Source organism: Myotis yumanensis, unplaced genomic scaffold, assembly GCF_028538775.1.
Source record: "Myotis yumanensis isolate MYYU_CA2020_CCGP unplaced genomic scaffold, mMyoYum1.0.hap1 SCAF_14, whole genome shotgun sequence".
In the NCBI taxonomy this organism is placed as follows: domain Eukaryota; kingdom Metazoa; phylum Chordata; class Mammalia; order Chiroptera; family Vespertilionidae; genus Myotis; species Myotis yumanensis.
The window spans coordinates 31314615-31342050 of NW_027223765.1; the positions used below are offsets into that span (position 1 = coordinate 31314615).

The following is a 27436-nucleotide window of genomic DNA, read 5'->3' on the forward strand; positions in this document are numbered from 1 at the left end:
GCAGCAGGCAGAGAGACAGACAGACGGCAACTCTACTCTCCTATAGCAGGGATGTGGTAGGACAGAAAAGCCTCTGGGAACGTAAGTAGTATCTTTAGAAGAATGACCTTGAATCTGCTCAAATCTGAACCTGGTGATTTGTGAACACTAAGAACTACTGTATCATGACTCATCAGTGCATGGCAGCCAGTGAATCATCCCGGGCGAGAGAGAAGCCGGCCGGAGGCTGACTGCAGCGTCACCTGCTCTAGGCCAGGGGACTCTGCGTCCAGCACAGGGAGTGCTGCTCGTGACCAGACGTCACAGCGCAGAGAGACCCTGCTCAGGGCTTTCAGGACAGGAGGGACCTGGAGCGTGAGGAAAGGCGGGCAGCAAAGGCAGGGGAAGCAGCACAGGCAAGACTCAGTGCAAACATAATTACAATATTAAGAATTATGACAAAAGCCACCACAAATTGACACTTAATATGCATTATCGCATTTAAGCCCCAGGCAGGTAGATGCTAATATCCTCACTATTTTAAATGAGGAAATGAAGTCCAGAAGGGAGAAGTGTACCCCAAAGTTGTATCCGTCTGTAGTTTGTACCAGAACTGGGGGATGGCCATCCACACAACCCATCATCTTCCGGGGATACCACACAGCCTTGGGGAAGTTCCAGTCATGCCTGGAAGGGCCCAGTTCCTCCAATGGGCTAAGTCACCGCAGTAGTAAATGACTCCAAAATCTCTATGGCTTCATGCTTAAACGTTTATTTTTCTCACACTAAGTTGGGGGTGGGGAGAGGAGGGATTTCTGCCTAGAATGCCATAGGCCAGCAGAACAGAGAAAGAAAAAGGCTGGAGTGCCCTGCAGGGCATTTCACCAGAGCTGCCGCTTCACTTTCTCTCACATCTCTGTTGGCCAGCTGCAGTCACATGGCCTTGCCTTCAAGTGGCAAAGGGGAGCTGGGAAGTGCAGGATGCCCTGGAAGGGAAGAACAGGATTTGATGACTCCCACGGAGGCTTGACTGAAAAGACACATGACTGTAAAAAAAAAAGAGTCCCTTTGGGGAGTAACAAGAGGTGATACTGAGTAAAACGTAGGCTGGAGGGGACCGCTCACCCATTCACCCAGCAGGGGCTTACAAGGCACTAGGCATAGGTTCTGGTATTCAGGGATAAGGCTCGCTGAGCTCACGGTCACTGCACTAGGATAATTATGCTACCACGTCAGGAGCACTGTCGGAGCCTCCTGGGGACCTGGATGAGGGAAGACGAGGCAGCCTCAGGAGGGAACCGTGAAACGTTCGAATGCAGGTGACGGAGACAGAGTTGAAGCTGTCAGATGGGTAGGGGCCACAACACAAGGGACATACATGCATCAGTGTCACCATAGTGTTCATGAGACACCACCTCTCATCATGGCCGGGCACAGAACAAGGAACTCTTATAAAGACATACAAGTCATCTCAGAGAAAAGCTCAAATGGATAGATTTTTCTTTAGGCCCAGGAAACATACTCAGTCTCCTTCATGGTAAGAAAAATGCAAACTTAAACTACACTAAGATGGTATGTATATCACCTACCAGATTGGCAAAAGTCCCAAAGTCTGACAGCATGCTCTGTTGAGGCTTTGAGAAAAGAGGCGTTCTCACACACTGTGAGAGGGCGTGCATATTGCTATAATCCCTAGCCAGGGGGGATTTGGCAACATTTGTCAAAATTTAAATGCATATACTCCTTGATCTAGCAATTTCATTTGTAGGGAATAACTCTACAGATATATTTACACATTTATAAAATGTTATGTGTACAAGGCTATTCATTGTGGCATTGTTAGGTAAAAATTAAAAAAACAACCCAAATGTCATATAAGGAGAATGGTTAATAACTAATTTATTGATATTAAAAAATACTATACGGCCATATAAAAGAATAAGGAAGCTTACAGAAAGAGTTGCAAGATATAAGCTAGATGAAAAAAAGCAAAGGTATAGTATTATGCATAGTATGTAAAGAAGTTACCCTTAAGAAAAGAGAATAATGGAAATCAATATTCATTGATTAGATATTCATAAGGATAATTTGTCAGGATAGGCTAGGTTATGCTGCAGTACCAAATGACTTATGATTTTTCGGTGGCTTACATAACAACTATTTTTTTATTGTTCCCATCGCATGTCCATTATGGATGGGCTGTAGCTCTGATTCATAGCACCCTCCCTGTGAGACCCAGGCTAAAGGACCAGCCCCTGAGGGAACTGTGCGGGTTTCCTGGCAGAGGGAAAATGACACAGTAAACCATGAACTGGCTACTAAATCTCCCACCTGGGTATCAACCAGACAATCCTCTGCCCACATTTTGGTGGCCAAGCAAGTCACTTGACCACTGCTAAGTGCAACAGGGCAAAAAATATATATCCAGCAGGGAAGGGGGCTGTAAGTCACATGATCAAGCCTGTTGACAATAGGTCAGGCATGGATAAGCCTCTCGCCAGGAAGGGGGGCAACTCTTTATGAACAAGAATGGGATTTGTCGCTAAGAAGTTAGTAAACCGTGGTTACCTGTGGGATGAGCTTGGAGAAGGTGGTCGATAGGAGATAGACATAAGATGGACACTTTCACTTAGCACATACGTCCATTTGAACCAGGTGGATATAGTATCTATTCAAATAATAAATAACTATTGCAAGGTAGGTACATAAAAACATATTCATGTCCTTCTTTCCCATCACACGAGCATTGGAAACATAATCTGAACCCACAGATACGATCCTGACATCTTATTAATAGCAGTTCCTAGAGTGGCTCGAGGGTTAGAACAGTCGCCTGTGCACACAACTGTTGCACAGGCAGACACTTTGGAGATGCCTGTGCTGGCCTCCGTGGCCTCTTCATCGAGACGGAGTCTCCATGGGACTGGGTACACTGTGGTCATTCTCTCCTGTTTTCCAGTATCACTTCAACCCCTCGCAGTCCGTCCTGGTGATGGAAGGTGACGACATCGGGAACATCAACCGAGCCCTGAAGAAGGTCTCCTACATCAACTCCAGGCAGTTCCCCACCGCGGGTGTGCGGCGCCTCAAAGTCTCATCCAAAGTCCAGTGAGTGGAGGCCAGCGGCCTGGGCCCGGCTGAGGCAGCGGGATGGTCCCCCTGCAAAACAGGACTCACCTCTCTCAGCCGTCCCCAGCTTCTCTGCCATCCCTCTGAGGAGGCCCCCGTAGATCTTTATTCTCCTGTTTTCTTCTTAAAGAAAATATTCTGTTTTGCCAACTGAGAAGCCTGGCAGGCACTGTTTTTCTATAAATTCTCAGAAGTGGTGTCATTTAAGGGTACAGCATATGGTATGTAGTAGGTGCTTGACCAATGTATACTCATTAAATTAAGGAGCCCAGCCTTGAAGCGCTCCTAAATAGCATGAGTGTGCGAGAGGAAGAGAAGGCACGCTCTTGTCCCCAGGGAGCGGAGGTAATTTAAGGAGATGAGACTGTTACTGAAGCCTGTGGATAACTCCCTTACTCACCTGTCAATCACTTTTAGCCACAGCAGCTGCACAGACGGCTAGAAAGGGGACCCCAGAAAAATTCCTGGGAGGTGAAAGGGTATCTCCTGGTACCTGGAGCCAGGAGAGGGACCCAGAAAGACAGGAGCAAGGGAGGGAAATGGGATTTGCTGATTGCCCGTTGCTGGGGTCTGGGAGAGGTGCCAAGATAAAGCCCACAGACAGCAATTATGTTCAATAGTCCTATGGATGGACGGGCTCCCGCATCCTCTCCAAAGGCCCTCCCTGGAGGCCTGGGGTAGGGACTGGGCACCTCCAAGTCAGCCTCACTTTACCGTGAAGAGGGACCAGACTGGCCAGTCTCCAGCTCTAGAACCAAGTTTCCTTAAACTGGCAAGGGGAGGGGTGTCCTCTGTGAACTGGGGTTTGGAGCAGCAAAGGCCAAAGAAAACTGGGACCAGGAACCCATCACCATTCCCACACCTCATGCACCCAGAGAAGACGGGAGCTCGACATGGGATCCACCCAGCTTACCCTTTCCTTGGGGGCTTCCCAGGGGAGGCGGATGATGGCTGCCACAGCTGGAGCCTGCCCAGTATTCCCAGAGCGTCCGCCTGGGCTACCCATTGTAGCCTCGGGCTTGGCCGAGATGCCCAGCAGAGATGCCAATGGCACACGCACCTGACCAGGTCATAGGAGGGCATCAAGTCTGTCAACATTGACTGAGCTCCAACCATGATGCAGGCTCTGGTCCGCTTCTCACTATAAGTTGTCACATTTCATCCTTCCTGTTATAAGTAATTAATTGTTCTATAGGTGAAGAACAGTGGATTATTCTAACATCATTCCCATTCTATAGATGCAGAAGCTGAGGTTCCCGGGGGTTGAGCACTGTGCTCAGAGTCACCCAGCCCAGGAGGGGCAGCCAGGCCAGGGACCCTTGTCTAATTTCCCGGGCTTTGCTCCTGTCACCACACCATTCTGCCCCCTGGGTATTCTGTGTGTATCAGGGAAATACACGTGGTTACAGTGGCGCTCCGCTGGCACATCTGGAACAGGTGCGCTTGTGTGATATCCTCAGAGATCACAGACGGGAGGTGGCAGGAGAGTGTAGCCCTGCAGTCTCAATAAGATGGCTGTAACCAACCAGTTAGACAACAATTTGCTTACCAACTCCTAATGCACAAGACAAGCAGTTGCTATCTAATTAATGCTGCCATTGATTACTTTGTTAAAGGATAATTAAAGGTTTCATGGTTACTTGTTGCTGGGATAGAAGATTCCCATTTCTCCCAGGAGCCAATCTTATTAAGTCCCTAGATTGCTAGTCGTTTTGACTATAATGCTTCTTTAAACTTAAATGTCTGCTGCCATCCTGGAGCCTTGCAGGCAATCAGGATGGTTTGGCGGGGGGGAAGCGGGGGCGGGGGGGGGGGGGGGGGGACGGGAGGAGGTGTCTGCATCCCTGCTCATGGATGCATGATGGGTGGTTCCATCATGTGCTTCCCAGGTGCTTTGGAGAGGACGTGTGCATCAGCATCCCCGACATGGACGCCTACGTGATGGTGCTGCAGGCCATGGAGCCCCAGATCACCCTCCACGGCACGGACCGCCTCTGGAGACCCGCCGCCCAATTCCAAAGTGCCCGAGGCGTGACCCTCTTCCCTGACATCAAGATCGTGAGCACCTTCGCCAAAGCCGAGGCCCCAGGTGACTTGAAGCCCACAGGTACCGGTGCATCCTGGGTTGTGGGCAGTGGGCCTTAAGTTCTCACAGCCACATCGAATCTCACTTCAGGACAACAGTATGGTACCTCATAGCAAGGTAGTTACAATAGCAAAACAAGCAACCCCACCTGGCAACAACACAGATAAATACAGGAGGGGAATGAATGGCTCAGGAGTCATCTACCTCCACATATGTGCTGTGTTGTTGGAGGAAAGGCATTTATGCTAAATGGTAAGTGACATAAAACAGGATGCAAATTACAGAGTATCTATGCATAGACTGATCTTAACCACATAAAGGAAAACGTAACACAGGAAAGTGCCCAAAGGGAAACACGCCTTAAACTAACAGTGACATGCTCGCTTGGAGAAGCCTGGGGGCCGGGGGTTCTGCTCCCCTTCAATTGTCGGCAACTGCAGAATGTTCTGTAGTGAGTACGATTATTTTGATGATCAGAGGAAAAGTGAAAGAAGCACAGAGAAAAACACATAACTGCCTCCTAATATATACAAGCAAAAGACTTGTTTGCAATATTACTCTGAGCTGAGCTCTCAGGAAACTTCCCAGTTGCTCCTTCCAACGGTTTCATTATTGGAAGGGCTGTTCAGTGAAAGTAGGTAATTGGCATTATCTGCCAGGGAGAAACACTTAGTTGCAAAACAGCTACAGGATGTGCTGCTGGCTTGAGGGAGGTGGAGGGAGGCAGGGAAAAGAAAGAGGAGGGAGAGAGGGGGAGATCTGGGGTTCAGATCTACAGGAAACACCCCTTTGAAAATTGTCCTTTGCTGCCCCCTCCCTCTCCAAAGGCGGCTGCTAATGATGTTTGGGTGCCAGTGGGCCCAAGTCCGAAGGGGCTGCTTCTGCACTAATCCTCATTACCTGTTGCCTTAAGCCACCCTGGCCCCTAGCCAATGGGGCGGTGGGGGTTCACAAAGCAGCCTTCTTAGCTTACAAAACAGATGGAGTTTTACCGCCTGTCAGGCAGGGCAGTTCCCTAGTTACACTCCAAGGTGCATTAAGTCAGTGACCTTCCCCCTTCATCTTATTTGTGCCTAAAATCAGACAGAAAAGGGCCTCTGACCTCAGTGGTCTCAGGCCATCACTGAGAGCAGCTGGATTTGCTAGGCCTGATAGCAACACATGGGCAAGGCAGGGGAAAGCAATTGTCTGGGTCCCCATCTTACCTTCTGTTTATGAGAGATGCATGCAGAGCACAGGGCCAAGTGCCCAAGACCTATATTCGTACTTTTAAAAATGTACTCCTATTGTTAGAATAGTCATTATCGTGGTGCCTTACACAAGCAGGCTAATGGCATTTGCCACTAGGCCTGAAAGACCCACTCTAGCATCCACTGCCCCCATTGACCCACTCTCTGTCCTGTTTCCTCCCCCTTGCATGGCCCCCCTCTCTCACACACACATTTCCGTGTCAGTTCATATGTTTGCTCTTTCTCTGCCCTCTGCCTGGAAGGCTCCTCTCGCGCCATCCTCATTAAGGCTGGCAAACATCTCGGCCTCCCACACCCCCTCCAGAAGGCTTCCTCCACCACCACCCCGACCCCAGCCTGGGCCAGGTCTCCTGCTCTGTACCCCCACCCACCAGTGCTGCACTTTAGCAGTCGCCAGCCGCTGTTCTGCAAGGTTGGCGATGCTGGTTTAAGGAAACCTCTAGCACACAACTTTTGCCATGTTTACTAAATGCCCCCAGGAGCTCCACGAGGGCTCGGCCATGGCTGATTCAGCTCCGAGTCCCTGAGCCCACACAGTCTCTTCAGCACAGTGGGAATCAAGGAAAGTGCAGATGGAACATACTACCCACATGCAAGCACAAGGGAACAGTGAGAAAATGGCCCCCTACCCAGGGCGAGCCATCAGTCAGCCACATGGGGAGGTGGAGCAAGGATGCCCTGGCCTAACCCAACCTGATGGGAAGCTGGCAGAAAAAGCCCAGAAACCAGGAGAAGACCATTTGAAATAGAGATACACAGGAACCATTGCTAATGATAGACCTTGTCTTAAATGTATATTTTGTTTGTTTTTAATATATTTTTATTTATTTCAGAGAGGAAGGGAGAGGGAGAGAGGGAGATAGAAACATCAATGATGAGAGAGAATCATTGATTGGCTGCCTCCTGCACTCCCCACATTGGGGATCGAGCCCACAACCCAGATATGTGCCCTGACCGGGAATCGAACCATAACCTCCTGGTTCATAGGTCAATGCTCAACCTCTGAGGCACATTGGCCTGGCTTAAGTGTATATTAATGTGCTTTTAGATTTTGCTGATGATACGTGAAGCCATTGAGATTGGCAAGCATTTAAAAATTAAGCATCTGAAAGTGCTTATAATAACAGCTATCTAGGGAGAGGGAAAGATACTTTTGATATCACAAAAAAAAATACTTATTTAACATAATTCTCTCATCTTTAGTGAATCCTTTTTAATTTCTATTTTTATAAATGTTTTATAATGCACAAAGTATATTAGTCTTCATAAATAAATAAGTACACTTATTTCAATGATCTCACTTCACACATTTCCACGAACAAGCTGCAAGATCAAAAACATTTGGAGACTATTGGCCCAGAGGTGAAGAGCTTACCAACTGTGGAGTCAGAAAGTCATGGTTTCTGTCCAGCTCCTCCCCTACTATCTGTGTGATCCTATGTAATGCACTCTACCCCTCAGACCTTCCATTTCCCATCAGTAACATGGAATAACAACAGCAACCCCTTCCAATGTCTGTTAGGATTTCATTTGCATAGTGCCTGGTATGTAGCAATCACTCCGTACATTCCAATCACTTTCATTTCAAGGTGAGGTTTTAAGTTAGTACTGCCAGCCTGCCCAGCATTCAAATGCTCAGACATACCCTTGGGAAATTTAGGGCCCAAAATAATCAATCAGGGCCAATTTACCTAAGCATTTAACCACAGTAACAGTTTCGCTCCATTCGAGCCATGTGTAGCAATGCTGCTCCATGCCCGGGCCTGGGCTGGGTACTGAGGGCTCATCATAAAAGTGCTTCTGCCCCTGAGGACCTCAGAGTCTACTGGGGGCAACAGATACACACCACGACCACCTGGAGAAAGCTGCATGTGCGAATGGGGAAGGGGTGCTTCACTCTGGCCTCAAATGAGAGCTGTTGCTTATTGAGCACCTACTATGTGCCAGACACTGTTTCAACCCTCTCAAGATCCTTGCCCTCTTTACAGGTGAGGGAATTGAGGGGCAGGTATTTCTCCAACACTGCACAGCTTCTCAGTCGCAGCACTGGCATTCAAATTCATATCTTGACTACTGTATTCCTGTCTACACACAAACTCATGCTGCCCAACCTCAGGAGCTGCTGGACTTCCATCCCGGCAGCGGAGGTGGTACCTAGGGCTACACAGCCTCTTCTGACCCAGCCCTCACCTGGAGTGCAGTCACAGAGGAAGGAGACGATGCCTAATCTTCCTCCGTTGCCTGAGTGGTCCTCACGCCTGTTTCCCTGGTGTTGGTCTCCCCGCAGCCCCCAAATCAGCAGTCTTAGAAGAAATGCTTCACAACTTGGATTTCTGTGACATTTTGGTGCTGGGAGGGGACTTGGACCCAAGACAGGAGTGCTTGGAGCTTAACCACAGTGAGCTCCATCAGCGCCACCTCGACGCCACCAACTCCACTGCAGGCTACTCCATCTACGGTAAGCACGCCCAGCCCCTTCTCCTGGTGGTCTCCTCCTACAGTGGCCTGGTCCAGGGAAGCACTCCATCCCCATGATGGTGTCAGGTGGGGGCCCTTGACCACAGAGCATGGGCTTCTGGCCCTTCCTTTGTGAGCTACTCCAGCATCTTGAGAAGCTGGACCACATCCCCACTATTGGGAGAATCTCCTGTAGAAACAGGTATTATAGCAACATTTGGCAAGTTGCGGCCACACATTGTGGTCAGAGCCCACTGTCTGTGGAAATCCTGTGGGTCCATTTCATTAGCTCCTTAGAACTTTTGCTTCAATACGTTGTCTGCCCCTAAACATCTCAAGCTCTCGGCCTGGCCAAATTCAGGAGACGGACCAGCCCCAGCAGCTGCAGCCTGTCTCCCCGTCTCCTCCTCTGCCTGTTGGAGACAGGTGTGGTCTCTTGGCAGGTGTGGGCTCCATGAGCCGCTATGAGCAGGTGCTACGTCACATCCGCTACCGCAACTGGCGTCCGGCTTCGCTCGAGTCCCGGCGGTTCAGGATAAAATGCTCAGAACTCAACGGGCGCTACACCAGCAACGAGTTCAACTTGGAGGTGAGTGTGCCCTGCGGTGGTAAGGGAAGCCCAGGCTCATCCGTTCTTTCCCTCATGTATCCGGGAGGACTGCGGCCACTGGCCCACCTGCCACTGGTCAACAGCCCCTCCCCCTCCTCGCCCAGGTCAGCCTCCTCCATGAGGTCAGAGTCTCAGACAATGAGCACGTCAACCACCTCATCGTGCAGCCTCCCTTCCTCCAGTCCGTCCACCACCCCGAGTCCCAGGCTAGCATCCAGCGTAGCTCAGGTACGTCACCTGGCAGGAGGGACCTCAGGACAACAGGTAACTCAAGACCATCCACTAAAAAGACATTTGGGGTACACAGGCCTGGGTGCCCAGACCTGAGGGAGGGACCCGATAATGGGGAAGCTGTGGACCCTGGCTCTGAGGCACTCACACAGCCTCCAAAGGGAACTGGTCAGATAAACAAGTTACAGACAATATGTAATAACAGGGGTTAGTACCAAGGGCTGGGGTAAAATTTTGCAAATCCTTTTATTTTTTAATCTTTATTGTTGAGAGTATTACAGATGTCCCCCTTTTTCTCATTGTCCCCCCTCCACCTGGTTTCCGCCCTACCCCAGGCCTTCCCCACCACCTGTCTGTGTCCATAGGTAGGATCCCGCCCCAACCTCCCTCCCCTTCCCTCTGAGATTTGTCAGTCTGTTCCAGGCCTCTGATTCTATTTTATTCACCAGTTTATTTTGTTCATTAAATTACTTGTTCATTTATTTTAAGATTCAATTGTTAATAGCCATGTGTTTGTTGACATTTTATTCATACTTTTTTAAATCTCTTCTTCTTCCTCTTCTTAAAGAATACCCTTCAACATGTCATATAATACTGGTTTGGTGGTGATGAACTCCTTTAGCTTTTTGTTTATGAAGTTCTTTATCTGACCCTCAATTCTAAATGAGAGTTTTGCTGGGTAATCTTGGTATTAGGTCCTTGCTGTTCATTATGTTGAATATTTCTCGCCACTCCCTTCTGCCCTTGTGTGGAGGTGTCCTGTAGGGCTCAGTGGCTCAGTCTCCCTAGTCACCTGAGCCGGGCACTCTAGGTACACCCCTGTGTGAGCTGTGTGCACAGTCTTGTAGTTGAGCCTTGATTGCTGTTGGCATCACTGGGAGGAGTTGACCTCCAGGCTAATTGGCTGTGAGGACCAGCTGCGACTACAGTGGGAGAGCTGCTATGCAGGAAACACCCCTATGGAGCAGGACTTGCTTCAGTGGGGCTCTGGTGCTCATTGAGTCTGTCTCTTGAGTGTGTTGCTTATGGATGTGTAGAGTTGTAATATGCTATAGTCTGAAGCTGTCCACTGGGTACACTGGTTCTAGGGCCTCCAGGGTGGTGCAAAGTCAGCCACTGCCTGGGGGCCCCCAGCAAAAGCTACAGAGGGATTTTCAGACAACTGCTATTTGCTATTTGTATTGGGCTTGGAGGTGCCCAGGTGAGGCCCAGCTGTGAAGGAAGGCAGGTTGGTGCTAGTGCCGGATCTTGATTGATAGGTTTGGGGCACACTGTCACCAGCTGCAGCTTGAGAGATTTTAGCAAAGTCTGAAGCCTGAGCCAGGACAGGCCATTCTTATGGAAAAGCTGCTGCAAACAGCTTGGGTGTGGCTGCAAATTGGGTGGAGTGGGATTCCTGGGAATTCCCAGTGTGGGCCAAGCTGATGGCGACTCCGATATGGCTGACAGTCAGCTCTGGGACCAGAGAGGTCCCAGCACAAACAAAGACCCCTGTGGGCACCCCTGTCTGGGAGAAAGCCGCCCCGAGTTCCTGCCCCGATGCCAGACTATCCAGTTCCTCCTCGTATGTATCTGGGTCCCCCAGAGCCCAGTGCTAGAGCTCAGAGGGCATGAGTCCAAGTACATTCCTGCATCGGCCTTTAAAAGGAACAGCTGGGTCTTCAGCAGCCTCTGTGTCACTGAGCCCCAATCCCTGCTGGTTTTTACAGCCTGTAGTTTTGAGGACTTCTCTTCCCAGCTCTGAGACCCTGGGCTGGTTGGCTGGTGTGGTGCTGGGACCCCTTGCTCCTCACAGGCGGCCTCCACAGAGTTGATCTTCCTCCCGGCACACATGGGTGAGGGACCAGCCCGTTCCTCGCCTCCGCCCCTTCTACCAGTCTCAATGTGCTTTCTTCTTTACTTCTCTAGTTGTAGTATTTTCATTCAGCCAGCTTTCAGATGGTTCTGAATGATTGTTCTGTATTTTAGTTGTAATTTTTTTTAATTTATTAAGTTATTACATATGTGTCCTTATCCCCACATTACCCCCAACCCCCTGTTGTCTGTGTTCATTGGCTAGGCCTATATACTTGCCTATAAGTCCTTGGTTGATCTCTCCCCCTTATCCCCACCTTCCCCTACCTTCCCTCTGAGGTTTGATGGTCTGATCCAGTGGTTCTCAACCTGGGCTGCACGTTAGAATCACCTGGGAATCTTTTTAAAATCCTGATTTCTGGGCCTCATCCTCCGGAAATTCTGTTTCTTTGTTATGGGGTGAGGCCACAACATTAGTAACAAAGAAACGGAATTTCCGGAGGATGAGGCCCAGAAATCAGGATTTTAAAAAGATTCCTGGGTGATTCTAATGTGCAGCCAAGGTTGAGAACCACGGTCTCATCGATGCTTCTGTCTCTGTTAGTTGTAATTTTGATGTGGTGTAGGAGGTGGCGAGAACAGGCATTTACCTACGCCATCATCTTGGCTCTGCAAGTCCTTTTAGGTCCAACTCAAAGCCACATCCTGTATGAGGCTTTCCTTGAACCCCTTACATATGCTCACATACATACACGTGTGCACCACACTGCGAAGTCCCCTACCTGTACTCTGTCCCAGCACTTGCCATATTGTATTACTCCTGTGTTGTTCCTGCTAAACTCCATAGTACCTGCTCTCAGTGAGCGCTGTCCTATACTTTGAGGGGGAAAGCAAGAGCTAGAAACGAACTTGCATTTATTGAGTGCCTACCATGTGCCTATGTGGAAGTGCACATAGATCATTTCATTTGCTCCTCACAACTACCCCTGGGATAGGAATTATTAAGCCCATCATTTGGATGATGAATGGGAAGCCCAGACAGAGAAAGGTGCTGACCCCGAGTTCTACAGCTGGAAAGGGGGAGGGCAGATTTTAGCCTCTGCATGGGTGTTTCACGCAGGCTCCATGGTGACCTAGAGCGAGCGAGTCCTCCAAGTCACGCGGATTCCTTCCTCATTCCAGTGGTCCCGAGCATTGCCACGGTGGTCGTCATCATCTCCGTGTGCATGCTAGTGTTCGTGGTGGCCATGGGCGTGCACCGGGTCCGGGTCGCGCACCAGCACTTCACCCAGGAGACCGAGGCTGCCAAGGAGGTCGAGATGGACTGGGACGACTCTGCGCTCACTATCACAGTCAACCCCATGGAGGTAATCCGCACACCAGGGCGGGAGCTTCACTAGGATGCTTCCCCTCCACCCTCTATCTTTCTTGTGCCAGAAGCCCTGCCCCGCCTTACCCAGCCCCCTCAACCTGAACGGACCATCCTTTCCCATCAGCTGCACTCACTGGTTGAAAACGTGTGAATTGCTCTCACCCTGCAAGCAGAACCAGACATTTCTGAAGGCGAGCAGCCATGTGGTGTCTATCGGTTGCCACCTCCGTTAGATTTAGCTGGGAGCTAACACTTAGGGACTCAGTATTGAATTTTTGATTAATTAACAGTGCAAATTAAATGGCTTTGCTCCATGCTGCCTGCAGAGCTCATTTAAAGGCTCAGAATAGGTTAAAACAGAAATACAACATTAATAGCTGCCATTTATCGAGCCCCCCATTATGCCAGACACTGCACAGCGTGCTCTCTATGCGCATCTCACTCAATCTTCCAGCCACCTGTGAAGTCGGAGTCATCACCCTCATCTGCCAAGGCGCAAACCGACTCGGAGAGGGAAGTGCTCACACCCCCATAGCTGGCAGTGGCGATGCCATTTTCAGACTCCATGTTGCCGGATTCTAACGTTCAGATCTTGCCAGTTAGCCAGCAGACCCCAGAACCCATCCATGAATGTCCAAAGCCCCTGCTCTGGGTGTATGAGTATCAAGGGAAGCCATGGCATCTTGCCCGTTAGTCTGCCCATGGGTACTGAGTGGAGATAGAGCCAAGAGGAACAAAGCAGGGAGCCACTGAGACATGAAAAGCTTATCCAAGCCTCATCCTCAGTGTCCCCCTCAACTGGCCTTATGCTCTGATTTTAAAGCCTCCCAGTCGATGTAGCTCAGCGCGTGCAGTGGGTCATGCTGAACCGCCACTGTGGAGACGCCAGCATCTCCACCCCGGAAGAGCTGAGCCCTAGGTGTGGGAAATAGCCACCAATCGTGGATCAGTCTCAGTACCAAACCAGCATGTGCCTTCCCAAGGCTAACCTGGTGATGCCAGCAGTCAGTGAAGCCTGAGTAACGAGAGCCGAGGGGGCTGGAGGTTCAGGGAAGACTTCTTGGAGGAGGCTAGCTTAAGGGAGGCCTTGAAGAATGGGTAGGATTTGGGGGAGGCAATGGTGGAAGTGAAGACACTCCAGAGATGGCATGTGGCCAAGGAGGGGCACATGTCTTTTACGGCCGGTTCATCAAAGCATAAATCCAGAAAGACTTGGCTAGAATCACAAAAACTGGGGGCAGCAGAGATGGGACTAGGCAGTGATGGCGAACCTTTTGAGCTCAACGTGTCAGCATTTTGAAAAACCCTAACTTAACTCTGGTGCCGTGTCACATATAGAAATTTTTTGATATTTGCAACCATAGTAAAACAAAGACTTATATTTTTGATATTTATTTTATATATTTAAATGCCATTTAACAAAGAAAAATCAACCAAAAAAATGAGTTCGAGTGTCACCGGTTCGCCATCACTGGACTAGGGACTCAGAGGGTGAGGGCCAAACATGAAAAATGAGGACCGTGAACTTTGTCCCTCCCAGAGGAACACTTTTGAAGGGCAATACACCTGAGTCTTGGCTCAGATCACCTCCTGCTCCTGGAGACATACATTCCTACCTGAGAAAGAAGGACAAGCCGAACCGCCATCCTCTCACTGAGAAGCAGACGCTGAGGACTTGGCCAGCTCATGTCAACAGGCCCAGTAATGCCAGAAAACAAACGTGGGCCTGAAAGCCTCACAAAGTGACGTGTGGAACTGGCTTAAATGTCCAGAGTCTAAAACACACGCCTCACCTTGACTTCGTGGCCTGGAATTAGCTGCTCTTTCTTGTCTGTGTCCTCGGCCCTCAGCTCTACCTTTCACCAGAGGACCTCCCTTCCAGGCCCACGGGTCAGCATTAAGCGGAAGGGATGCCAAGGGGCCCTACACGTGGCCTCTCCACAGGCCCTGACCAGCATTTCCCTTCTCTTCCCAACTCCCAGAAACACGAAGCACCAGGACACAGGGAAGATGAGACGGAGGAGGAAGTGGAAGAAGACATCAGCTCCAGCAGCAGCGACTCAGATGCCAGCGACGAGGAGGAGGTGGAGGGAGGGGTGGGCAGGGGCAGACAAGGGCAGAGCGGGGCCAGGCAAGCCCAGCTGGAGTGGGATGACTCCACCCTCCCCTACTAGCGCCCCTCCTTCTGTTCCCGCCCACTGTCCCTTTTGTAAGCCACAGCTAATGTATGTGAGTCTATCACTGTCGCCTCCGATTTCAATGACACTCTGGGCAGGCCTTCCCCAGTCTCCTGGAACCCGCCCTTCATGCGTGGGCACTCCCGTGCCCCAGCCCTGGGCTGGTTCCAGGAAGCCCAGCCTCATCCTCAGTGGGGACTTCGGGGTGGACTGTCCTGCCACGCCCACTGCTCCTGCCCCTGGTCCTGTCAGCCCGCCTGCAGAGTTCTGCCTTTGCTCTTCTCTGCAGTCACCTCCCTGGGCTCCGTGTCCCCAAGACCTTGGGGTTCCAACTCACTGTGTGCACCAAACTCAGTTGTCTCTCCACACAGACCAGCGGGTTCTCCTTACCTGACTCTTCCTTCAGGCAGAGTGGTTGGACTTCACACACCTGAGATCTTGGTCCTCAGCACTTTAAAGGGAAGTCCTTGCTGAGGCGGGAACTAAATTCACAGGGAGAGGCTCCACACTCATGCACACACACACGCTCCCCATTTTGCAGAGCCTTTCCCTTTGACCTTTCTGAGACCATATAAGCGTATAAGCAAAGTCCAAAACCTGGGCCACCGCAGGCCTGGTCCCAGCCAATGCTCTCTGAGTCTGCCTGCCTGGGCAGCCGCTGAGACCCACATGACTTCCCTGATGGGGCTCCCACCCCATGAAACCATGGGATCCAGGAAGCATTCCACACAGGCCGACGTCTGTGAAAAGCCTGCAGCCAGGGATCAGAAGGAAGGGCTGACGGGGCACCACCATTGGGCTTCATGGTGGACACAGATCTGGGAGACAAGGCAGCCCCAGATGGACAAGGCTCTCGCCACCCAGTCTTAGGATCCTCATCCCCTATGTTACACTGGTTTGCCTCTTAGGAAAACACATTCCTCTTGGATGTATTAGAATAAGCGTGAACTGCATCAAGTCTAAAGCAAAAGTATGAAAATTTAACTGCTAGGAATTAGAAACATTTGCTATAACAGCTGCTTCATTTTCTTTCCATTAAAAAAAAAAAAAGGAGCAGCACTTTGGGTGGAGGGCAAATATAACTGAAAACCTAATTTATTTCTTTTTTTAAATAAGGAAATCTCTTCCATCTCCCTCCTAACATGGACACCTTGTGGGGAAAACTGTTGCTATAGTAACTGGTCTGGGATCTTTTGTGGCCAAGAGAATAGCAGGCAAGAATTAGGGCCATTAGAGGACGTCCGCGAGGCTCGGACGTCTCAGGCTTTGTCCTCGAATATGTGATCTGTCCCTGTCCTCCCAGTCTCCTCCAGCCCACTCCATATTGGCTTGGTACAGGCGCAGGTCCCTTGTCACAGTGGCATTCAGATTCAAAAGTTCTAACATGCCCCCTCCCCCCCAGTTGAAACAGAGCTCCTGAAGCTTATGTCAATGTCCTCTCATCTGACCTTCACCCAGTAAGGACCCACCGTAAGCCTTTGCAACCCCTGATTCCAGAAAACATCCTTTATGCAGCCCTTTCCATCGCCTAAAGTGCTTTTTGCATCTGTTCCTTCCTCTGAGCCTCGCAATGATTCTGTGGCCTCTGCTGTCAGGCACATTTCCATTGTGAGTAAACAGAGGTTCGGAGATTCCAGCATCTTGCTTAGAGTCATTCAGAGAGATAGACTAGACTGGACTCCCCACTTTCCACTCTAGGTCCAGTGCCCACCACCCTGATTCTACGTCTGCTCATCTTTACCCAGCAAACTGGCATTGCTGAGGACCTACTATGTGCTGAGCACTCGCCCAGCAGCAGTGGGAAGGAATGGAGCGGAATAAGAGAAGCCCCTGGGCCTCAGAGGACTTGATGGTGGCAGAGTACAACTAAAGGACATGGAAATGATACAAGAGGCAGAGGCAGAGGGAGGGAGAGAAGTCACAGGAACAAGAGGGACACGTCCACAAACTCAACCAGTGCTCTTATTTTTCCCTTAGGGAAAAACGCTGGCAGGAGTTTGGGGTTTCATATTCATTGACTGCAAAGAGACACCTTTGTGAATTCTCCCAACCAAATAGCCTTTTCTCCCCTGCTGTGTCCACACATCTACAGGGAGAAAACCTGTAGGACTGCGTAGTCCTCACATTACCCCCGTCTCCAGGTGGCTGTGTCGCTCATTCATGGCCGAGTGAGCGGTCTGGGACATGTCAAATCTCTGGGGGAGAGAGCAAGGGAACGTGGCACTTGGCTAGGAGCAGAGTCATGAGCTAGACTTACATGCAGAGAAACAACAGGCCATCAAAGTCCTTTCTGTCAACGCCTGCTGAGAAAAGTCACACTCTGCGCCAGTTCAGAGAGGAGGCATTAGAAATGGTGCTGCTGGGTCAAAGGCCATTTGTCATGTCCCCAGCACCCTACTCATCACTGGTGAGAACAGGAAGGGGCGGTTATGGAAAAGCAACAGAAGTGTCAGGGATTATCCAGGTGAGTGGCGAGTAATGCCACTTGCCCTCCCCAGATACTCTATCCACAAGTGGAAAAGGTCATGGTCAACCCAGCATTTTCCAGTCTCTATATGCTGGCACCCTGGAACCAAACTCCCAGATGACCTGGACACGCTGTGACCTCTCATCCAATGTCAACAGTGGCAGATTCAGCTTTGAACCCAGGAGGAACAGCTGACTGGTTTGGCCAGCCCATTGCTTGTCTTTCCAATTCCACCATCAAGTTCTGCTCTCTGAAGCTTGAAAATAGAGAGGCTAATGATACTTCTCCAATGGTTCAGGTGACAGGGAGGAAGAGGAGGAGGGGTAAGAGGTTGAGAGAAAAAAGGCCAGCACAGAATGTATTGCCCTAGTGGAGTAAAGCAAGCAAGGAGCTGGCCACCTGTCTTAAAGAATGCTAAAAGTACATACTATATTCTAGTAGGTGTAATCAAAGGCTATAAATCTGACCAAAGCCCAAATTCATCTACATAACAAACATGTGACTTCAGTGAGACCTTCTTCCCCATCACTTTCCTGAATGTACTCAACCCCGTCCAGCAGGCATAGGCCACATATCTGCAAGTAGCAAGGCGGTACCTGAGCACCGGGACCCTCCAGGGAGCAGGCTCCCGGTGGGGAGCAGTGTTCTTTCTCCTCTCCTGTACGTAACACGGATGGCAGCGCTCCGCAAGCTTTATCTGTAAAGAGCCAGAAAGGGAATATTTAGGGGTTTGCAAGCCATGTGGTCTCTGTTGCAAGTATTCCCCCCGTCCTTGTAGCATGAAACCAGCCACAGACTTTGCTTAAACAAATGACTATGAACACATTCCAAAAATAACTTTTATGAACACTGAAAATTCAGGAAAATTTAATTCATATTATTTTCACATGTCACGACATTTTATTGTTCTTTTGATTATTATTTTCAACCATTTAAAATTGGAAAAACTTTCCTGAGCCCACGGGCCATATAAAAACGATAAGGTGGCCAGCTTTGGCCCTTGGGGCGTAGTGAGCGCCCACCCTGCGTGTGTGGAAATGGCTATCTTAGACCATCCCTTAAACTACTCAGTGGTCTTTGCCTCTAAAAGGAACCACAGACAACACCACGGTGTCTACTTATGCTGTCTTAAAAGTCTGTCCTAAAGAAAATGAAAGCAAAAAAACACATGTTACTTGTTGAATTGACTCAAATGCAGGTGAGCATTTGAGCTGAAGGCCCTGGGTCCAGGCACTGACTTACCACTGAGCTGAGGGCTAACTCCCAGGCTCACGGCCTTCTCTGCAAGACGCAGCCCATCCTGACTTCTAAGCGGAGTGTTCGAGTGTTCGTTATCTCAGGCTGATTTCCATTTCAGCCCAGCTCACGCCATCGCTCTAAAAGTGATTCTAAAGACTTGTGACTGTTTGAATCAATAGGGATGTAATCAGTAGAGAGCCCGACCCAGCACACTTCAAAATAACAGTCTTCTTGGCTCTATGGTTCAATATTAGCAAGAGGAAGAAAAGAAGGGCTTCTTAACCATCCCTCGTTTAAATGAGCCACATCACTTTTTTTAAAAAAGTGAAGGAATGGGTCTAATTCTTTGAAAGGATTGACCAGTGCAAAGTAGATGCTTTTCAAGTAAGATCATCCTCAGGCCTCTGGGAGACCCTCAAAGCCTCCTGCAGGGTACTCTGGTGGGCTTCCCGGCAGCACACGATCTCTATCTGCCTCAGATGTTGATCGAGGCTGACAAGCCAAAGCCCTGGGCACAATTTAGTTTTCATGGAACTACTTTCCCTTGCCCAGCTTTAGGCAAAGGAAATGAGCAACGAAAGTGTGAGGTCGGCTCCAGCACCTTCAGCTCCAGGTCTTTGTTTGCTTTCCTTCATAAATGTATTCTGTGCCTGCTTTAAGGGTCTTGCTCTAACTTTCCTTTTGGCACCAGCTGCAAAGGACAGTTGGCTTTGCCAGGGCTGTGGATTTGAAGCCACTCTTGACTTTCCCAGGGAGATAAAAAGAGACAGAAGAACTTACCTCCACCAGCACTGCAGAAAGCTCTCCCGCATTGCCTGTGAGCCATCAGTGAACAGATGGGATTCTGTGTTTGCAGCTATGCTCCATGTAATTCAGCAAATCCTCGCTGGGCACCCGGGGTGTGCCAGGCCCTGTGCCAGACAGAGGAAGAGAGGAAGAGTTAGGCATGGCTCTGCCCATAAGGAGCTCCTGGTCTTGCAAGCTGTTGGGACGTTTCCTTTGCAGTGTTAGGGGCTGTCTAGGGGGAGTCGGGAGGGACTGTTGGGGACAGAAGTTGGGGGTTGGACCAGGTGGGGTAACTTGCTTTGGCCATTCTCCAAAGTCAGGTGGTCAGTGTAATGCTGGGAGCCCTGACGCACATCGCTGGGCCAGCTGAGGCGCTCCCCGGGGAAGCAGGCCATGCTGCCCCCTGTGTTTCAGACTCATTCATGGGGCTGAAATAACCTGGCTGAGAGTCAGTGACACTAGGCGGAAATTAGGAAGGGTGACCAGGTCCAGGGCTGGCAACACCCAAGGCCACGAAGCCACCTGACACGAGGGAGCACCTCTGAGTCCCCACATTGTAGCTGAGGAGGAAAATAGGACCCGACTCCCGAGGACCTTTTGGGGGTTCACACTGGACCCTGTGGAGCAGAGGCTCTGAAAGTGCGTGCCTGGATGGCAGCATCAGCTCCACCTAAGACCTACTGAGTCAGAAATTCCGGGGTGGGGCCCAGCCATCCGAGTTTTAACGAGCTCCCAGGTTCTGATGCCCACTAAGGTTTGAGGACCACTGACACAGAGGATGAGGAGAGTGACTTAAGCTGGCTTTGGGAGGAGAGGACCGTTAGCAAGATAAAACGCTCAACCACTAGTGTGGTGAGGAGAGGGGCCTGCCAGGCTTCAGGGCACGCTTCCGGAGGCGGGGGTTTCACAGAACCCTGGTCCTAGTCCCAGTTCCACGCCTCCCCTCAGGCAGGACCCGCTTCCTGCTGGTCTGGCCCCTTTCCTCCTGGCAAGGCTGTCGTGAGGCCACCCATCCCTAAGGAGCTGCTACCCAGGTCCCTCCTCAAGGGCTGCACTTTAGGGGAACAATGAAGCTGCAGCAATGACCCTGCGTTGCCAGAACTGCTCTCTGTGCTGCTGGAGCCTGGCAGACTGGGCATGGTCACCTAAGGACACTGCAGGTTGCTGCAGTGCTGCTCCGTGTGTGACGGGACTGGGCATGCAGCAGCATCACCCAGGCACTAACTAAATCGGGAGGAAATAAATGGCTTCTCTTGGAAGGGCAGTCACTCTTCCTACTGAAAGTAGAAAACCAAAATGAAAAACAAGCTTGCAGCCTTCCCTACAGACAATCGGTCTTGGCACTTGAATTTCTAAGACCAGACTCTGCCAATGCCCCTTTTCCCACTGATCAGATACCCAAGGTCGACCAATTATTGATTTAGTTTTTTGATTTATGCTTTAAACTAGGAAGCTCCACAAGCCTTTGGGAGAACTAGTTGGTGCTCAATCAGTCATTTACAACCGACTGTGGTATAGAATCTGTCCTCGTATGAGGATTTCTGAGACTGGGAGTCAGAGGACTGGGGCGCTGGGCCTTGGGGTGGAAGAACTGGGCAACAAGGGGGGCTGAGAAAGAGCCCAGGCATATGGCCTTGGAAAGCGTCCCCTGCTATGTCTACTTCCTAAGAAGCCCAATTCCCTCCAGAGACACATTCCTGGTCCTCTCAGCAGTCGCCTTGCTGAGTCCTCCCGCATGCCCTTAAGGACACCTCCATTTTCCAGCCCAGCTTGGAAAACAGCTTCTGATTAAATAAGACCACAGAGATCATACTAACACATCTCTATGAGATTAGAATATGCGACAAAGACTAGGGCTTGCCAGTTGCTGGTGAGAGAGCTTGGGAAAACCTAGAGGGGCAGGTAGAGTGCTGCTTCATGCCACTTCGATCCAGAAGAGCTTCTTCCTCACAGCCTGGCCTCTGTGAATTCTCCAAAGAAACATTATTTTCCCCAAGATCTTAAGGCAATTTTATGTGTTTCCCTGAGGTTAGTCATTTGTTGCAGAAAGCCTGCTGTGGGACTAAAGGACGAGGGATGGATGTCAGGCAGTGGATGGAGAGCCCTTTGCTAGAGCTGGGAGCAGGATGGGCCCTGTTCTGGTCGGCCTCCTGGACCCGTGTAGTCAGGTAAAACAGGGAGATGTATGGACCGAGGGTGAGGAGCTCAGACCCAGCCAGGACACCAGATGGAGTGAGTGGGTAGTGAGAGGACATTTACTTGGAAGGCTGGGCACAGGTGAGACATGCATGGTGAGTCACTGACAGACCATATCAGCCACTTACATGTCAGAAATGTGCAAAGAACCATGTCCCAACACCACTAGTCCCTCCCCTCCCAAGGAGCAGAGAGGAGCTGGTACCTCTGCACCCCCAAGGTGACATTTCCAGAGGCAGGGACCTACTCCACTAGAATTTTCAGTTGAATGAAATGGAACCACAACTGTCTCAGGAACCTGAGGGGTGTCTGACGGCACCCGTGGAACTCATGGTGGTATGAGGCAAATGTGACTCCCCAACTCCTGCCTCCTCTGCTGCACAGGCCCCTTCCTCAAGGCAAGACTGACTCCTCTATCACAGCACCCTGGTGTCTAGCATGGCACCTGACCCATAGCATGTGCTCAATACACGCTGAAGTACATGGAATTCCAGGGATCCCTTGACCTCAGTGAATGGACAGGGTTTGAAAAATTAAGATGCTCCAATGCAGAAAGATGCCTTCATCTTTTCTCCTAATGCGTAAGTCGAGGTCCTTTATGAAATCAGATGGAGGAGGAGTAGAAGGGCAGTGGGTGGAAGATAATCCTGCAAACAAATGGGAAAGGTACAGGAGTTGGGGTGTTGGGAGAGTGACCCTCCCAACTATGACCAGTGAAAGAAGCCCCTGAGCAAGGAGCAAGGGTTGATGGGCCTTGATGAGCACACTTGCTGTGCCCTGTCAGCCATGGGCAGCATCCCGACTGAGAGAAAGCCTCCATCTGTTAGTGACCCCGGCCCTGTGCTGCTCTCCAATCCCTCCCATCAGATTCTCTGCAGAGGAGATTCATCAAGGTGAAGCTCAATTCCCAGTAGACTAATGAAAAGAGGACAACAGACGTGCCAAGAGCCAAAATGCAGACGGTGTATATTAATCACAGGCAACAGAAACATGTCAGCCTTAATGTCTGCTTGCTTTTATCTTGAAATGAAAATGCATCTCTGCTGCCCAGACCCTTTTTTCTGATCATTTCAGAGCAGAAATGGGAAATGCGTGCATGTGCGCGCGCGCGCACACACACACACACACACACACCACAAATGTTGAGGGTTCCTTTCTCCAACAGAAAGAGCTATCGTATATGAGCCCATAGGTTGTATCTTTGTGTAAAAGCAGAGAACCAACCCCAAGTCTCAGCTACAGACTCCAGTCCCTGTGTGGAGAAGGGAGGGAAGGGATGAGGAGGCATCTGCCTTTGGGAGATGAGAGGCTCTGCTTGTGTCTCTGGGTCACAGACATGAACATACTGTGCACATCACCCCTGGACACAAAAGTGCATTGATCTTGGTCAAAATGGAACCCACCCCCACCCCCAAGCGCCCTTTCTCAACTGCAAAGGAGCAGCTGATATGCGGGATTAAGAATCGGTCATGTTCATTGTCACTAGTAAACTTCAAGTGGTAGAAACAAGGTGAAAGCTTTTTGGAGGTCAGGAAATTAGACTTGCAGAAAAGCAAGAAAAGAAAGATGGAGGTGACCCAGAGTTGGAGAGGGAACGTGAGGCTGGAAAGGAGTGAGAGTAACCAGAACCCCACCTCAGCCAGGAAACCAGAGCACCGCTCCAATTTGAAAGTTGCATCTAAGTGTCAGCAGACTTTGGGGTGTGTCTGGTGATGTGACCACAGAGGTGGTCAAATCAACTGCTTCTGAAGTCAGAGCTGTAGGAAGATGATTTCAGTTCTAAGTGAAATGGTCATGATGGATCAAGCCACCTGATTGCTTCCAAGCTGACCTTGGTGGCTTCCAAAACAGGTGTCTGGTGCCCTGAGCTGGACAGGCTTGGGAGGAGATTGAAGAAAACAAGTTGGTGAGTTTAGAAAAGAAAGTGCATGTAGAAGTTGGTTGTTTTCAAAGAAATTTGTAGATATTAGAATTGGTATGTTATTGGCACGGACATTATAATGTCGGTAAGGTCATATTTGGAGTGACTTGGTGGTGCTTTGTTTGGAATATTAGTTAATGTATTAAATATAAATTATTAGAGACAAGTAGACTAAAGACAGCGAAATATATGTGTCATGTGCATATATAGTGGAGAAATAAGTAAGATATAGAATGAAGATGTCAATGGTCCCAACAAAGTTTAAATTCTTTAGAAGCACTGGTTTGGATGGGATACTTTTTCATATTGTTGTTGTCTACTTTTAGCTCTCAAAGCTCTGGGAACAGTGCCTGGCACATAGTAGGAGCTTGGTAAGCATTTGGAAATTGAAGGTCCAGCTTGTCACCACTTGGTAGATATTCAATAGTATCATCAGACCCTAAGTTAAGTGAGCCACAGAGAAGCTCGGCCACATCCCCTCCCCTGATCACCATGAGCTGGCTGAGGACCAGCCTCTGTGACTCACAGATTTGGTGAAGTGTCCAGCCAGCTGTTAGTGAGCAGTGACAGGACATTGCACACAGTGGGTTCACACCACTTAGACCACATCTGCATCACACCCAACAAGCTGTTTCTACAGGGAGCCAGGCTGAGGGTTTCCCTTCCATCACCTCTGCCATTCCCTGATGAAATGCTGTTGAGTTTTGCTAACTTCAGGCACAATTCTGCAACTAAATGTAAAGGTCCTGAGCTCAGCCAGTCTAACAGGTCCCTGGTTTCCTCTCTCAGCCCTTGCCTTCTCCCCTGAGATGCCACCACCATTTAGAAGTCTTGATCGGCTGTTTATCCCCAGCTGCCAACCACAATGTGTGTGAGAAAGGTCCGAGATAAGGAGGCAAGCCTTCTCTCTCTGAGGCTCTGAGGTGTTGATACTGCAGCGAAGAAGGACCAGCAGCCTCATTTTGCAGAATCACCTCCAAACACTGTTACCATCTGGGCAATTACTGCGGGTCTGGCCAGAGTGGCTCCGCAGTGGCTGGGGGTGGGCCAGTGTGTACCTGGCACATGTCACATTTCTGAGCACTTCCACTTCCTCAGAGAGTGAATCATTTTAGTCCAGAAAATGCGTTCATTTGCCAACTATACTATTGCATGTGTGTGTGTGTGTGTGTGTGTGTGTGTGTGTGTGTGTGTGTGTGTGATGCAATGCCAACTCTGGGACATCTTGTTAGAAGGACTGTCCACATTTACGGAATGTTGACTCTAACTTCAGGAGAGCACTTGCCACCTTGTCCCATGAAAGAGGTTGCCCAGTGCCAGCAGACCACAGAAAATGCCCTCTCCCTGCCCACACCCTCAGCACCCGCCCCTGCCTAGTGAGCTGCCCTGTCCAACTCAGGCTGATGCAGAGTGAGGGCCGCTAAGAGTGTATGTACATAAAGATATAGGAAGAAATAACCACCATCACGGGAACCTGCTGGGCTTCTTCCCATAACTGTGATCTTACCCTTGTTGGAATCTCAAACTTTAACTTTCTAACAATTAAGATTCTTGCTGTTTCCAAGTAATTTGTTAAATGCTATTCAACACAGACAGATATTTATTTTCAGCCTTGGCTTGTAAATGCCTACAAACTGATTCATGTTGGTGGTCATTCCGACACTTTCTGTGAATTGGTGAATAAATATGATTTTAGAGTTTCACAGTAAAGATGACCTCTGAGAGTTTTTATTCTTCAGCATATTTGATGACGTGAGATGATGAGAACGGCTTTGGCCAGTCAACATTCTCTAGGACTCTGGGTTGGGGGGTGACATGGAAAGTTGGCCCCTATCAGGGCACCCGGTACACTCAGAGCTGAACTCCGAAGCAGTGTAACTGGAGACCAATACAAAGACACTCCTAATGTGTTTGTTTTGCACCTACAAAGGGCTTCAGCTCTATGTGTGCGGTCTTGATTAATCCCTAAAGTGGGTAGTTATTGTGCCTGAAGTTGGCAAAACATGAAGAAGATGAGACGCAGAGGAGCTGGGCGATGTGGAGGGCAAATGGGACCGAGTGGCTGTGTTTCTCTCCAGCCCATTCCTTCCTGCTCCTCCATACTGGCCTTCCCTTTGTCGTGCGAATCATTATTGATAACATGCACTTTATTTAGTAACTAGGTGCCTGGAACTACGCTGTGTGTTATGTGCAGTATTTTATTTTAATCCTGCAACAGTCATATTAGATTTATATCTCGTTTACAAATGAGAAAAAGCACAGAGAGGCTAAGAAAATAATCCTAGGCTACAGAATGCCAAAGTTCAGGGTTGCTCAGATTTTTTACCCATATAGCCACTCTAGACAGCCCACTTCAGATCAGTCCAAAAGCAAACGCCTATATTCTGTGAGTCCCGGGATTATTATAACTACGGGGCTACTTGGAAACCTTTCAGAGGGAGAGCTCTGGGTGCTGACACAGTGCGGCCACATTGTAGAGACTACAAACCTCACCAGCACCTTCACTGGACACAGGCCCATAGCCTAGACTCCCAGGGTCCAAGAGCATAGCTTTCTGACTTGCTCGGAGCCCTTGCCCACTTCTCTCTTCCCTAAACAACAAAAAGTAGTCCCAGGAGCTGTGTATTAACCTTGAAATCCCTTCCTCAAGGCTACATTGTCAAACCTTCATTCCTGTTCTACCCTTCACTTATCTCACTTTACCCTTCTAATTACCACCAACATTTACAGTCATTCAGGTACTGTACAATAATGTCCTGAGTGTCTACTGTTTTCTTGGGACTAAGATAAACACCACACACACACACACACACACACACACACACACCTCTGTAAATACTCCTATACACACATACTAGTATATATCTGTGGTCTTCTATTTTCATGATACTTTAATAAAACCACTACTAGTCATAGCTCCACTGTGTGACAACCTCCCTGAGCTTTCATTTCCTCATTTATAAAATGGTAACAACGGTACCTTCCTTAAAGGACTCTTAGGATAATTAAATGAAGTAATTTCCATAAAACATAACCCTTTAGACATATACTAAATAATTACTGTCACCACAACTAAGACCAATCCTCTTCCAACACGCCCTAGCAATGGATCAGCCCTTGCTTCATCCACTCATTCATTCATTCATTCATTCATTCAGTGGTTCTGGGGTCTAGCCTCCACAACATTCTCATGGGTGGACTCCTCCTTTTCTCCTCAATAGGGACATTTTCAGAAAGAGGGGAAATAGAAAGGGCAGAGAGATGTACAAGGATTGCTGAACATTGGTGCTGGATCTCTAATCCTTCCTTCAACACCATGAAGAAAGCATCTTTATCCCGTTTCATAAATGAATGAGTTCCAGGGAAGCTAGGTTTCCTGTTGGGGTCACAAGGCTGGTGAGTGGCAGAGCCCAGAACCCTTCACGGAGGTGATTTTCCAAATACTGTGCTTGTTGCTGAGCCCGATGTCGGCCCCCATCGCTCGGGAATAGCCAGCCCCAAAGAGTGAAAAAGCAGAGTGTGCAGGTGCCAGAGCCAGAGACAGCCCTGTTTTCCTTTTTAGCACAAAGGGCTACAACCAGTTCCCAAACACAACAGACAGGAACTGAGAAGCCCTGGCTGGACAACTACAATTCCAAAAATAAAATGAGTTTAAGACAATGTAAAACAGACAGAGCCTAAAAACCAGCAGGAGAGCAAAATCTATGGAAATATGCACCTAGAAACAGGCAAATGTGCCTCC

General features: G+C 49.5%; 1 protein-coding gene across 1 annotated transcript in view; it reads left to right on the forward strand.

Annotated features, from left to right (window-relative positions):
• The window catches only part of CLSTN2 (calsyntenin 2), a 554129-nt gene extending 528725 nt beyond the window's left edge, over positions 1-25404 (forward strand). Inside the window, exons 11-17 of the mRNA XM_070433507.1 lie at positions 2939-3087; positions 4998-5197; positions 8732-8902; positions 9345-9490; positions 9616-9739; positions 12719-12903; positions 14891-25404. Coding sequence (XP_070289608.1) covers positions 2939-3087; positions 4998-5197; positions 8732-8902; positions 9345-9490; positions 9616-9739; positions 12719-12903; positions 14891-15082 — 1167 coding nt within the window. The 3' untranslated portion in view covers positions 15083-25404. The remainder of the gene's footprint in view (positions 1-2938; positions 3088-4997; positions 5198-8731; positions 8903-9344; positions 9491-9615; positions 9740-12718; positions 12904-14890) is intronic.
• The last annotated feature ends 2032 nt before the right edge of the window (positions 25405-27436 follow it).